The sequence below is a fragment of the Onychomys torridus genome, chromosome 2 (assembly GCF_903995425.1).
Source record: "Onychomys torridus chromosome 2, mOncTor1.1, whole genome shotgun sequence".
NCBI lineage: Eukaryota > Metazoa > Chordata > Mammalia > Rodentia > Cricetidae > Onychomys > Onychomys torridus.
Window position 1 is genome coordinate 30,281,193 of NC_050444.1, and position 15,824 is coordinate 30,297,016.

The 15,824-nt window shown below is 36.8% G+C and overlaps 1 protein-coding gene across 1 annotated transcript in view; it reads left to right on the forward strand.

The window, feature by feature from the left end:
* The first annotated feature begins 7,935 nt into the window (after positions 1 to 7,935).
* LOC118577834 overlaps positions 7,936 to 15,824 on the forward strand; it is a 35,808-nt gene continuing 27,919 nt past the window's right edge. The window contains exon 1 of the mRNA XM_036178528.1: positions 7,936 to 8,108. Within this exon, the coding sequence (XP_036034421.1) occupies positions 7,936 to 8,108 (173 nt within the window). The remainder of the gene's footprint in view (positions 8,109 to 15,824) is intronic.

A 15,824-nucleotide genomic window follows, 5' to 3' on the forward strand; every position in this document is an offset into this window, starting at 1 on the left:
TTGGAAAAGTTTCAAATAGCCAGATAAAGAAAAGTGGATGTCAACAGCACCTACATAGTGCTAAAAGATGGGCACACCAATAGAATGCACTTAGAAGTCACTAATTTCTTCATTTCTAAATCCTTTGAAATGTTCCCAAATTTACACTGCAGCAACCCATTGGATGGATGAAGCCTCTTCTGAAAAGCTCTATATATGTTGGAAGTCATTAACAACTGGAGGCCTGGTTGCAAAGTAAACAAACTTGAACTTTCTTGTCTGTAATTGCTTGAGAAAATTGAGAGAGAATGAAAACATATTTCAAGGTAATCTGTCTTCTACTTGATGATTTGTTTTGCCACTCTAATAAAATGTACCCCAATTAAAGCAGCAAATACTGCCAAACATCAATAGGAAAAGAATCTGGTAGTGGACTGCTAGACATGACCTGTAGAACTTGCAAAAGCCAACTAATGCTTCTCTGCTTACGTCTATGTTTAACCCCTGCACATTCGTCAGTGGAAGCTGTCTGTGATAGAGACTATTTACAAGATGGACACCAACAAGTGATGTAAATCAGTATCTTTTTTCTCAAAGATCTGGTAAAGAAACACTTTCCAATATTCTACTGTTAACCAACCAAAACATACCAATAATATTAATTTCAATAATTAAGGAGGCAATGTTTGCAGTAAATTGGAATTAAATAATGAAGCATACACTAATTTGTTTTTAAAAAATCCAAACCTTAAATGAATTGTATATAAAATACATTTTCACATAATCTGTTTTTCATTATAATTTATGTCTTAATCATAAAAGATTTTATAGCAGACTTATTTATTTCTTCATATAAAATTTCAAAACTTTATCCAGTGTATTATACAATTAGCCATCTCTGATAGGAAAATGAAATGTTAAATTAGGGACCTATATTAACAACAGTTGGGCATGTGCTCTCTGTATACTGCAGATATTTATATTTGATACAATAAACTTGCCCATGTCAATAGTGTCCCTTAAAATCTTAAAAAAATAGATAGATCATTTACTTTGAGTCCAGTATGTAGCATAATAACATTTGCAAATTATTTGCTAAGTATATGACTAAATCTTTGCAGGAGTCATCAAAAATAATTGTACCAAGAAAACCATTTAATCTTTACACAATTAAAATTTTTTACATGACATTGACATCTTAACCATTTATTCTATATCACATTTGAAAGCTTTAATAATCTGATACATCTACAGTTCTCAAAAGATTATTTTGTAAACAGTATCTGTGAAATGTTTAGTCATTCTCCTCTTTATGTACAAATACATGTGTGTGTGTGTGTGTGTGTGTGTGTGTGTGTGTGTGTGTGTGTGTGTGTTTGTGTGTCATTTTTCTGGGGACACATGAACAAAGCCCTATTCATCCTAAATAGGATAAACCAAAGAAATTATTCTATTTAAGTCTTGGCTGGTGTCATTGTTTGTTTTCAATTTCTCTAATGAACACCATGACCAAAGGCAACTTTTGGGAGAAAGGGTTTATTCAAGACCATCACTGAGGACAAGGACCTAGAGGATGGAGCTGAAACAGAGGCCATGGAGAAACAGTGTTTACTGGCTGGTTCCCCATGGCTTGCTCAGCTGCTTTTTTGTACATCCTAGGACTATTTGCCCAGGGATGGCATTGTCTACAGTGTTGTGGGACCACTGTCACTCATTAATCAAGAAAATTCCCTCACAGACTCACACACAAGTCCAATCTAGTGGCAAGAACCCAGCTGAGAGTCCTGTTCTCAAATGTGTCCAGGTTTGTATTACATTTACAAAAGCTAACTAGCAGAGTCAGGGAACCAGTACTTACATTGTTAGTGTTAATTACAGATGACTGTGTGAGGATACTTGACACATGATTGATTCCAATGCAACTATATCACAAAAAGTCCATCCTAACATGGGTAATAACTTAGGAAATCTTCATTCCTTAAAGCTCCCTATACAACTTGTACTCAGTTATGCTGGCCTGAGAATCTCCTCTCCAAAGCAATTATTACTGCTTGTATAATCTTAGAGAGGGGCTTGTGAAACTTGTAAATTCCATGAATTTTCTGAAATTTCTATGTTTTCTTGGATTTATGAGTCTTATCAGCCTTCCACCTCCCTTTAAGAGGCAGCATTTCAATTGACAGAAAATAGCTATACACCGGACGCAAATATAATTTGTTCATTCTTTTAAACCACAGACTTCTAAAGTTAATTTAACATTCTAGCCAAAGGGAAACAGGGAGAAACATCAGATATGCCAACAATGTGGGTTAACATATTCAGTAACTTTTTTTCTGATACTTCATGCTATACTGTATGTTATCCAGTACTGGGGAGGAAAGGACAAACATTAATATCTTACTACTAAAATCAATCAACTTTAATATTTCCAGTGAAACGGTTTTTCCCCTTGTTTAATTTATTCAATAAGCTCATCTAGTCAGCATTTATAAATTGACCATTGTATGTTAGGCACCGCGATGAAGCTGAGTTAAGCAGCTATTGAAAGGAGATACAAAAACCAAAATGGAAGAGGACACAGCAAGCGTTGGCCACGATCATGAGAGTTGTCACAGAGATTTTTCTTTTTTATAGAAAGACTTAAAAATGAAGCCAATCCTGTATGACAGGTACTTCAAGCACAGGGCAGCATGAGAAGTGGAGCAAAGGCACAGAACACAAGGGGACATTCAGGGGACTTCGGGTGCTTTCATTTCTGCTGCAGCATAGGTTTTGAGAGTAAAGATCACAGCACGCAGGCTGTAATAGATAACAAAATGAAAGAACAGGGCGCTCGCCGTGTTCCGTTCCAAGGGGGGAAAGCTGAAGTGATCGGTAGTAAAGACAGGAGACAACAGATACGGATTTAATGGTGAGTGAGGAAGCTAATACTGTTGCGGCAATGACGTGATACAAATTCATCTTCCAGAAGCAGAAGAATGCAACATTCTTGTAGATTCAAAGAATCTCACTATAGTGTGACAGCCATGAGGAGATGCAGATGAAGACAACTGAGAAGGAGGAGCTCCGTAATGGAAACCTAAGCTGACTAGGAGACTCTTTGCAAGAACTGGAGTTTAAAAGTGAAATGGACACTGGACTGGGGTCTATCTCTGTGCTGTTTGCTGTGGATACACTGTAAACTCTGCTTGTTTAATTATTTACTCTTCTCCTGAAGCTTTTGAATGAAGAAGGGTTGGGGGGTGCTACTTGCTTTACTTCTCTTTAGACGTTTTACTTAAGAAATTGCTACAGCCTTTCATATGTGTTGATGCATCTGTTTGCATGAGTGTGTATGTGCATGTGAGACTGTTAGAGAATAGAGAGCATGCTCCATCTTGAGCCATACAAAAATATGAATGAAAGAAATCTGCTTAAGGTTTGCAGTCAAACAGATGGGCTTGATTGCTATTTGCCAGACTCACAATTAGATTCTGGTAGTATCTCTACTTTTCTAATGGAGAAACTGAGATTTCATAGGTTAAACAAGAAGTGTAAGAACTGAAGTCAATACTGCTTGGAAAAGCTCTATTCTTGACATTATGCCTGGACAACTAGCTATTTACATAGGAATAAAACCTCAAAAAGAAAGAACTAAAGATTAATAGGGTCCTTGCTAGTTTTACGCCAACTTGACAAAGTTAAAGTCACCTGAAAGGAGGGGACATCATTAGGAAATGTCTCCATAAGTCCCAGCTATAGGGCCTTTTCTTGAGAAGTGATTCATGTGGGAGAGCCCAGTTCATTGTGAGTGGTGTTATCCCTGAGCTGGTGGTCCTAGAGTCCATAAGAAAGCAGGCTGAGCAAGCCATAATGAGTCAGCCAGTAAGCCGCAACCCTCCATGGCCTCTGCATCAGCTCCTGCCACTAGGTTCCTACCCTGTTTGATTTCCCGCCCCAACTTCTCTGTAATGGACTGTTACCAGGAAGTGTAAGCTGACATAAATGCTTTCCTACCCAAGTTACTTTTGGTCATGGTTTTTCATCACAGCAATAATCTCCCAAACTAAGACAAGTAGTAAAGGTACATAATGTTGCTTAATTTTGTCTCAATGTTGTCTGTTGGCTTATAAATATATGCATCATGTATGTCTGCATGTGTTCATCTATCGTCTAACTTATTCCAGGTAATGTTTCAAGAATTAATGAGTATTAATTAATTGATTGATTGATTAATGAGTTTTGCACTGAAATGATTGAATTGACTATGCAAAGACACAAGAGTAATTATATTCAAAAATATACTTTCAAAAACCTTTAAATATATCACTATATATGTAGTAATATTCTAAAGATAATGACATATTTCACTAATTAATATGCATAGTGTATTAAGCATTAACATAAAAGGTCCCACAAATATTTGTGCTTGAACCTATTTTATAATTAATAAGATTAATGGAGGCATAGTGTAAAAGTTAGTTTTGTCAATTTTTAGTGAATATATTTGGGTCATAGGGAGAGTATTGGCAAATAATTTACTAAGCTTATTATAATTATTCATACTTGTAAAAGAACAGCAAGTGGTAGCCTAATCAACACCTCCTGGTTTGTAACATGTCAGAAGGTTTCAATCTTGTATTTTATTGACATAATTTACTTTAAGTTTTTAGCTTTTTTCTAATGAAGTGAGATATGAGCCACCACTTTTGTCTATGCACAATACTTTTCTACTTTTTGTATTTTTACCTTTTGGTTTCTAATGGCCACACAAAGTAAGCATGTAATCCGTACCAGCCAATCTGATTTCCTAAACTTTGGAATTAGCAACTGTCACAGGAGTGAATGTTGACACAACCAGATGACTTCACACTGCTTACAAATATATAAATAAGTAGGACAAATCTTAGTTCAGGTTTTACATTGGGCCCATGACTTCTTAGGAATATTTTGATCAGCAGCATGAGAAAAGCCTGCTTCTGCTAGAAGGAAATGAAACTATGAGAGAAAAGCTACTTCTTGATAGATGGGGAAAAAATATTGAATGAAACTAAAAGCATTTGTACCCTCAGAACAAGCCATGACTTCTCAACGGTATGACCAACAATTTTCCAAAAGCTAGCTGGATTTGAGTTTTTGTTTCTCACCACTCAAAGAGGCATGGCGGCTGGGCAGTGGTGGTGCAAGCCTTTAATCCCAGCACTCGGAAGGCAGAGGCAGGCAGATCTCTGTGAATTCGAGGCCAGCCTGGACTACAGAGTGAGTTCTAGGAAAGGTGCAAAGCTACTCAGAGAAACCTTGTCTTGGAAAAAAAGAAAGAAAGAAAGAGAGAGAGAGAGAGAGAGAGAGAGAGAGAGAGAGAGAGAGAGAGAAGAGAGAGAGAGAGAGAGAGAGAGAGAGAGAGAGAGAGAGAGAGAGAGAAAGAAAGAGAGAAAAACATAAAGACGCATGGCTAGTACTTCAGATTTAAGTCACAAGCCATTTACTAATTCTAGATAGTCACACAAGCTCATAGAAATCACATCTTTTCCTTAGTTCTGAGCCTTGTAAAATTTTATTTTTAAGATTATAATTACATTCTTCTTTCCCTTTCCCTTCTCCAACCCCTCCCACATACCCCTCTATTCTCTCCTTCACTAATTGTTACAGCGTGTATACATGTATATACATATATATTCCTAAGTATTACCTGCTCATTTTTTGTTACTTCTCTGTGTGTTTTCAGTGCTGACCAGTTGGCACTGAACAGCAACTGGTGTGCTCTTTTTTTGGGGACAGGCTCTCCTATTTAATCTATAAAATGACTAAGATAGGACTGATCATTAGATCATTGTCTTCTCTAACATTACAGGATTCATAATCTAACAGATAAGTAACTTAGTTTAAATAAGTTTTTCACAGTATAACCGAGTTTTACTCAACATTACTTTACTAACCATTTCCCTGATGATAAAACCCTTCAGAGTTCTGCACAGTGGGATGAAAAAAAAAGAAAAAAAAAGAAAGAAAGAACACAAGAGGAGGTCACAGGTAATAGTTTTTCAGGGCTTAATTCTTGACCTGTCATTGCTTTTCAGAATAGGAACTGTAGATAAACTGCTCGACCCCACAAAAGAAGTTACCCACTCTCTATGGAAATAATCCAGCTTTATTGCTTTATGCCTATTACTAAATATTTTATGTTAGAATTATTATCTGAACTTGAAAGCATAATAAATTCTTTGCCAATTAGATTTGATTCAGAAAAGTTTATTAAACACTTACTCTGATGAAGGAATAATTTACATATCACCCAAACTGGGTCTCTTTGGGTCTTACGCTTAGCGCTTTCCTCTGCACATTAAACACTCAATAAATGTTTGTTAAATTAAATTAAATTAAAGGAGTTGCTTTTACTGCAGCTCACATGCCCTTCCATGATTAATGAATCATCACTAAGTGAGAAATTAATGAGTGTGCTTTTCGCATCAGGAGAAAAAAATGTATTCTGTTTTAGAGAGGGACAAAATTTCACAGCAGGGAGAAAGAGAGACAACTCAAGGAATTAACAGGAAAGAAGCTTGCAATTACAGCTACTGACATGTGGATAAATTCAGAATAGCTGCCAAAATCACTACCTGGGAGCTGACATACACAGTGGTTTCAAGTTAATCAAGGCTTCCAACCTGCTTTGCTGTACAGTTAGAAACGAATACGAAATGAAGAATCTATCCATGACAGCTCCGAGCAGCTAAAATTGAAGCGCAGACTTCCTGTTGCTCTCATGTTTCCTGTCACTTTGCCTGCATGGTTCTTCCTCATTCTTGTAATCAAGGAATTGGTGCACACGGTGAGGATTCCACACTAAAACTAGGCTGCCCCAAATAGAAAAGGTAGAAGTGCTGGGGATGGATCCCAAAGGGAATGTTTCTTAAAGCACTTGTGACATGTTAGAGACTTAGAGCAAATAGGGAAATTTAAGCAATCAGGCAATCAGTGGTAAGAAGAGCCCAGCGTGGAGCGAGAGCTCATGAAGGTGAAATGCAGTTATCAGCAGAAAGCAGTACGGCTGCAAGAAGTCTGCAGGAACTAACAGACAGAAAAAAGATGCAAACCGTCCTGCAATCTGGTATTAGGTAAATCTAGATAAAATTCAGGATAAAATCCGGATTAAAGCCGGGCGGTGGTGGTGCACGCCTGTAGTCCCAGCACTTGGGAGGCAGAGCCAGGTGGATCTCTGTGAGTATGAGGCCAGCCTGGTCTACAGAGCGAGATCCAGGAAAGGCGCAAAGCTACACAGAGAAACCCTGTCTCAAAAAAAAAAAAAATCAGGATTAAAAAATCAGGGAGAATAACAAGACAATGAGCAGTGAATGAGAAATGGTAATTTTATATATATATATAATGGTAATAATATAATATTATATTTAATAATATAATGGTAAATATATATATATATATATATATATATATACATATATATATATCCAAAGCTCTCATTCATATAGAGAAATGATATATATTTGGATATATATGAGTGATATATATCTTTGGATTAACACCACCATTTTTTGTACTCAGATGCCAAGGAATAGAAAGCTGTTCATTCATAAGGATGGTCTGGTATTCATTCAACAAGTTACTGTCCTGAAACTCTATTTCTCAACCAGGAACACAAAATGTTGGGACATTGATCACTGAAAAATGATTCAGATATAAGCCAAGTACCTACCACAGAAAAAGTACATCACTGGTCCATCTGTCCTTTTCCTCAATTAGATTGTTTGGGGACCAGAGATGAAGAAAATACATATAAATAGGATGCCTACTATACATTCAGCAGCATATAACCTGTCCCACCAGAATTCAACCATTGAGAACTAGTTTACATTGGTACTTCCATTGTTGTTTTTGCCACTGACTATAGCATCATGCTGTGATGCATTACTAGATACAATGGACAGACAGTAAGTATGCAATTAGTGGCCTTGGGCAATAATGGGCAGGCGTGACGACAGGAAGAAAGAAGCAAGAGAAGCTGACTTGAAGAATCATGGCAAGGCAGCACTTAGCCCTCTCAGCCCCCTGTGTATATACTTGGGAAGGAAAGAATTCACTACTCCTTCTAATCTTGTGTATTCCATGAACATTGCTCAAGGTGGTCAGTGGAGGTGAGGGTCTCAGGTTTTCATTAAGAATAACCTGATAATGTGCACATGTAGAAAAAGAGAAGGAGAATGGTGTGTGTGTGTGTGTGGGTGTGTGTGTGTGTGTGTGTGTATGTATCATATTTGTATCTTCATTGTCATTATTCCACAAGAAATCTCCCCTTTCAGTTACGTTGTCCTATTACTCCCTTTTAGGTCAGGTAAACACAGTGCTCAAATTTTGTCACCTGCTGTTAGTGACCGGAAAACAGGAATGAGTACTATTTTGGTTCAAAGAACACATGGAGATTTTCAGGTTCGACAGACTAACAACAACATTACAATATATTGACAATTAATTTGAATTCTTTAAAGTAGAGATAATAATTATTCCCCGCAACATTTTTTCTGACATTGCCAATTAATTATAGACTAACAAGTTTTCCATTACTTACAAAGTTCTATCCACCCACAGCAACCATCACATAGTCACTGACATTTTAGCATTTCAAGTAAAAAAAAAAAAAAAAAAAAAAACCGCATGAAATAGTGTTCTTCAATTATACCAGTACTTGTTTATACAGTCTATAAAGATACTAGTATAACATTTTAAATGTAATTATCTTAATTCTTTATTAAGACATGATAAAGTCAGCAGGCTTGGACTTGGTTAAAATTATTATAACATTCATTTTACAATCTAATTTCTACAATTAATCTAGAAATATAAATCCACACTATAAGTATAAGTTAAATTGAGGATAAAAGAAAACACCAAATTTTACATAAAAATATCTATCCTGAATAACTATGACTATTTTTTAATGTAGGGTGTTGCAACAATTAGTATTTTTTTCTGTCAACGGATTTCTTTCTTTATTTATGGTTTTAGGTTTTCAGATCAGCAATAGCTGCTCTGGGCACAAAATAAACTACAATGTTTAACCAGCCTTATAAACAAAGATACAACTATATTCCTCATTAGTTCAGAACAACAAACAACAAAGCAATCTGTTAGGTAGCTAAATGGTGAGTTCATTGGAATTGGGCTGTAGGTTTTTTGAAGAAACATGTGACTTAACTAAGGACATGCCCTTAATTTATTTGCTGTCTTTCGTGAAGACATGTGTGAGCTCTTGGTTATTTTATTCTGTGACATTTTTGATGCAATCAAACTTCCTGTTCTCTTCCCCTTTCCTTCAATTCATAGGAGAAAGCATAATCAGTCAGAGGAAGTGTTCTAGGGTCACCAGATTAATACGGTTTTATTTTTAGTCTATTATTTTAAAGTGTAGATTTTGAATGAGAAAAGAAATGAAGTCATTTGGTGTACTTACTCTATGTACATTTTCATATTTGTGCTTCCTTTTTTTAGCCAGTTTTTATATTGGAAATTTATAGAAACTAATAAAATGTCTCCTACTGCTGTAGTAATTTGATCATTTAAAAACAGTTACATTTTATCAGATCAAACAAACTACTGGAATTCCAAAATAAAATTAGGGCTTGAGGGAACAAATAAGCAATGGCTAAACATTTGAAAAGCCAGTGGTAAACCCCAATACAGAATGCAGAAGTAAATGCTTTGTATCATCAGTGAACACTTATTTAATAAATATTTGTATATGCTAAGGAATGTTAAAGCACTTCATTTAGATAGCAACAGTCAATGCTTTCTGCAATCCACAGGGCAAATTTAGAACTTGTCAGCATTTTGCTGTCAGACATACTGAACCTCAGGACTTAAGTCATTGTCCAAGTAGTCCTTCACACAACAGTGAATGAAATGTTGGCCCTATGACTCTATAATTTGAAACTCTAAATTGCTCTTCTTTTCCTCAACTTTAAAACATAAGTTACCTTTGTTTTCTTAACTTCCCTCCTAAATCTCTAAAACATAAAAGAAATTATCTACTGCTTCAAACATCTGGGAAATTGTGTGTGTGTGTGTGTGTGTGTGTGTGTGTGTGTGTGTGTGTGTGTGTGTGTGATATATTTACTATTGTAATTATATACACATATAAATGTGAATGGCTGATGTTTGGTAAGGCAGAATTTTGTAGAACCTGGGAGCAAGAGACTCTGGAATTGCAGAGATGATACTTTACATGTGATTTGCTGCTGAGAACATTCACTGAATCACCCAGTTACATTAGAATAGGTAAAACACTCAAAAGACCCGTTAACTATATTCTTCTTACAACTATCGAAGAAGAAAAAGAAGGGGAGAAGGAGGAAGAGGAAGAGTGAGAGGAAGAGGTAAAAGAAGAAAGAGGAGGAGGAGTTGGAGGAGGAGGAGACTATAATTCTGGCTTCTAATTTCCAGTTTGAACTGGCAATTGATTTGTTAGGAATAACAATATTAAGAATTAGAATAATAACACAAAATACGTGATGCTCATCTTGATGCTGAGGGAGGTGAAATGTAATCAGGCCTTTAAATGGTCTTTAATTTGACTAAACTAAAGGGTGAGATGTGAACACAGTATTAATAGAGGTATAAAAAGTCCACCTTTCCCACTTTTTAAGAAAGAATGATTCTGTAATGCCCTGGCTACTGACATTATTGAGTTTTGATTGTGGGGATGATGGGGATGATACTGGGGAGTTCCCAGTTGCCATCCTTTTCTTCTTTTCTATATGTCATAGCAAATATGGGAAAATGAGAATGTGTTCCTATTAGGGTTTAGCAAAACAAGTACATGGAAATATGGCACTGGCCTAGATTTCACTTGTATTTATGATATGTTGAAAATGTGTGAGACAAAAAATAGACTTTCAATCTCAAAAGTGCAAATGTTCAACTGACAGGACACTGATATTTTGTACATAGACAAAATGGTCTCCTGAAAGTAGGATGATAAAAAGTCAAAGGGGCTAGATAATTCTATAACACAAAGCTGATTAAACAAGAACACCAAATAAGGATCAACATGTTAGTGGATTTTCTATACCCAAGTGATGCAAAAGCTTCCCAGTCATCAAAATGGCTTGGTGAGAGACATCTTACCAAGTAGAATGGCTCTCTTTGAAGACTGTCCATCTGAGTTAGCAGCAATCAAGTCTACAGGCAGAAGTCTGCCTTAAAATATTCAAAGACAGAGTTGCTATCAAATTGAGCCAATTAGAATTTAAAAGCTACAGAGATAATTTTAGTTTGGCACATTTACTACCTAAGCTAGGACTTAAAGAGGGTAAATTTTAGGGAATTCCATTGGTCCTTCACCATTGTTACTGCATTGTTCCAAAAACCCATGGTGGAAATTTAACAAATTCCCTAGCAGTAGAACATTTCTAATTTATACATCAAACACTAACTACCTGGCCATCAGATGTGTTCTTGAACAAGTGTTCTCATGGTGGATTGGATGTCAGTCAGGATTCCATATATTCCTGTCCCCAGGTAACAGGAAGACATGAATCATTTGAAGTATGAAGAAATTTGGCCTCTGTTTGTAAAGAGCAGTATTCACAAGAATGTTAAGGAAGGGGAGTCTTAGTCAGAATGAGGAGAAACAATGACAGTTCTTGGTGAGAAGGAGAAGCCCTTTTTCTATTTTCCATGTAGCAAGGCCTTTCACAGGTCAGTGTTAACCATAGCACTGGGCTTTTGTAACAATTCAAAATATTGTGCTCTCATTTTTCTTGTTTGTCTGAGATAATGGCTATCTTTGTGACTAACCCTGAGTGCTACTAAAATATTATATATACATATGAATGTAAGAAGGCTTTGTGCTTGAAAAAAAAAAGATGAAATAAAGGGATATAGCTGGTATTGAAAGAAGCAAAGGCATAAGAAAGATACTTCAATACTTGCAGGATTTTTTGTGTTTAATCTAAGAATGAGAAAGCATAGAAAGGGTTGGCAGGGAAATGATATGGTCATAATTACTTTTTTAAACTATATAAGATGGCTGTGTACAGTGGATTGCAGTAAATAGGAATGGGTATAGAAAGGGCAGTCAAGAAGTTCTTATGATGCTTTTGATAATAAAACAGGCTTGGTATAAGAGGAAGAATAGGAGATAAGAAAGACTCAGAGATACAGTCCTCAAGGGTTTAAGAAAATACAATAATAATAATAATAATAATAATAATAATAGTAATAGTAATAATAATATTGTTTGTAAGCTTTGCCTCGAGTTGCTCCTAACACATCATTTTAGCTGATTGCTTGGTAACTGGCAGTAGGAGAATACTGGAGCAACTAGCAACAGTTGAATTGATATTAGTGATTTGGATGGAAAATAATGGAATCTTGAGTAAATTATACAGTGACTATGTGGTGGTTTTGGTTTTTTATAAGAATCTAAATACCTATGCTTCTAGTATTTGATTAATATCTGAGTGGTAGATGGTAAACATTACAAGGAACACCATAGATCAAGGTAAGCTTTGAATCTAGCCTTTAGAAATCTGGTTGGAGACAATACAGTTTGTAAAAGCAGACTGGAAAATTAGCTTCTGCCTCTTTTTCTCATTTCTCACAAAAAAAATATGAACAAATAATGAGATCATCCGAAAGAACATTATGAAATTCATGAGTCATAGAAGGATTAAGAGTGATAATATTATTCCCGAGATTTATTTATCTTCATTGTGTACTCATGGAGTGACCAATGATATTAGACAGGATTTCTCAGAGTAGGCATTGTCTCCAAACAGATAAAGGGTTAAATGGGCCTTCACAGGATAAAGAGAGCCAGGATCACAAGATGGGTTTTAACCTACTCCTATAACATAGAGTCACAGAAAATAAGTATCCAAACTATCTTTTGAGTTATTGGAATACAAATCCAAGAGAACAAAGGTATTAGCCAGTAAAGTAAGTTATCACAGTGGGTTTAGTTAATAGCCTGGCTTTGTGAGTATTCCTAGAGGCAGCAGGCAGGCAGATGGCAAAAGTGTCCAGCTCAGAGCTTGCTCACAGAGTTCTAAATCAGTCTCTGATTTAGACAAGCTGGTGAGGAAATATGTTCAGAAGTACAATCACATGCACGCCCTCAAAACACATTGTCTGGTACTACTACCACTAACCATGTGTGGTAGCTTGAATGTAATAAACTCAAAGGGAGTGGCACTATTACGAGGTGTGGCTTTCTTGGAGTAGGTGTGGCCTTGTTGGAGAAAGTATATCACTGTGGGAGTGGGCTTTGAGGTCTCCTATACTCAAGCTATGTTCAGTGTAGGGACAGTTCTCTTCCTGTTGCATGTGTATTAAGATGTAGAATTCACAGCTCCTTCGCCAGCACCATGTCTGCCTATATACCACCATGTTTCAACCATGATGATAATGGACTGAACCTCTGAAACTGTAAGCCAGCCCCAATTAAATGTTTTCCTTTATAAGAGTTGTGGTCATGGTGTCGACTCACAGTAATAGAAACCCTAACTAAGAAATCATATTCAGCTACTTAAATTTGCAAGTTAATCACTGGTCTGGGGAGAATAGGGTAAGTGTGCTTAATGTGATAGCAAGAGGACCCTAGCTCATTTTCCTGGCACTCATGTGCCTTTAACCCCAATATATGGGAAAATGATGGATGGATCCAAGCAGCTCATAGAAAAAGCCACAAACCATAGCAACTCTATGCCAAAACGTAAGGTGGAACAGGTAAAGGCACCCAGATGATGATGACCTGAGTTCAATTTCTAGATCTCACTCTGAAAGATACTAGCACCTGAAAGTTGTTCTCTGGCCTCAACAGGTATGGGTACATACACGTGGTCTCAAAGACATCACACACACACACACACACACACACACACACACACACACACACACACACACCAGAGAGAGAGAGAGAGAGAACAGATAGATAGACAGGTAGACAGATAAGTTGAAATCCATAGAAGACATTTGACATAGTCTTCTGGCCTCTGCATGTTCATGATAATTTAGCACACACATCCACATACCACACACACACACACACACACACACACACACACACACACACACACACACACACCAGAGAGAGAGAGAGACAGACAGACAGACAGACAGACAGACAGACACAGACAGAGACAGAGAGAGTCCTTAAAATAAAAAATAAAGAAAATAAAAGTCAATCCTTAAAGAATTCAATTTTTCAGTCACTTGGCCACACTTTAAGTGCTTGATAAGCTACATATGGCTAGTAATAATATAAAGGAGCACACACGCAAAGGATTTTCAGTCATCAGGCAACAGTAAGTGGGAACCCTTCCTAAGCTTTCCATTGCACAAAATATGAAAGCATTTCTGTCCTGTATCATGGAGTTGTGAACTCAAATGTAATGTAGTGTAAAATATGACTTGAAAAAATATTGCATACTCCCTGAGGTAGGTAGTATACTCATTGCTTAAGTTCTGAGCAACTGTGTTTATCAAATACTGTCAAACCAGCACCAGCAGTTTATCAAGCAGAAACAAACAATTCCATAGAAATCCTGACTTTTCTGAAGGAATACTGTAATACTGTGGAAGGTGTGGACTGGCCAGGGCCTCATGGGACCAAATGGCATCTATGGGTTCTTAGCAAAGCTGTTGCCTAGAACTCACATCCAAGATGATAATGCTACCTTAAAGTCACTTGTCACACAACAGACAAGATGGTGCTGGGCTCCTGGTTTGTCTCTGTGAACAGTCGCAGCATGTTGGCCATTTCTGGATCACTATCAACTGTTTCTAATCCCCCATGGCCAATCCCTGGCACTTTGGAACAATGTTTGAAGATGACTAAAGGAGTGACTTCAGGGCAGCCTCACTTCTAAATCATCTAAAGATCCCAAAGAGTGTCTGATTCAGAGGCACCTGACCTAGGCATTCAATCTTATATTCAAAAAGATTATGAAAATCATCTTGCATTTTCAATATTTTCCTATTTGCACAGATTAGTGAAATCCAATAAAAAACAATGGACTATGAAACACAATCATGAGCAGGCATACAAATGCATGCCAACCTCTCCTGTCCCCTATTTGCCATTCAGTGTTCATGACGCTCATGAATGTTGTGTGTATAAGTTCATATCCTCAAATTAAGAACAAGGCAAATATGTTATGTCCATACCTTAGTAATCCAAACAGGCTATGCCCTGTGTATCAAAATTGGCCTAGTTAATTGACTTCTTATCTCATCCTTGCTTTTTTAAAAAAAGAGTATTTATTCTTGAAAGTTTTGAAAATGTATAACATACATTTAGGTCATATCCTTCTTCCATTACCTTCCTCCAGTCCTCCCAATGATCCCAATTCTCCTCCCTTGCAGCTTCAAGTCCTCTACCTTTTCTGTAATAAATAAGCCCAAATCCAGTTAAAGTTTCCAATATGCACAGAAGTGGGGCCATTCACTAAGGCTTGTACAACCTACCAGCAGCCATATCTCCAAAAGAGAATGACTCTCTCACTCTCAGTGATCATCAACTCTCAGAGCACAGTTCAAGAATGGAGTCTTGTGAGGGGAATTCTAAGTGCTTGTGAGAAAACTTCAAGAAAACAAGACAAGAGTCAAGAAACTCTATGAAAACAACAAGAGTCTTGTAACTTCAGTTTCTTCAAAAACTCAGAATTGTTATTGGAATGTTTTCATACTCCTCCTTGGTTTAGCGGATAGGACTGAGTTGACTTCAGCTGGTGTTACTCAGGTGCTTCTATGGAAAAACTTGGTTTTGCCTGGCTTGTCCTTGTGATTGAACTCTTTCTTCTTAACCCTTAGTGTATGAATTGCCTGATGCTCTAAATAAAGTTGTCGAGCGC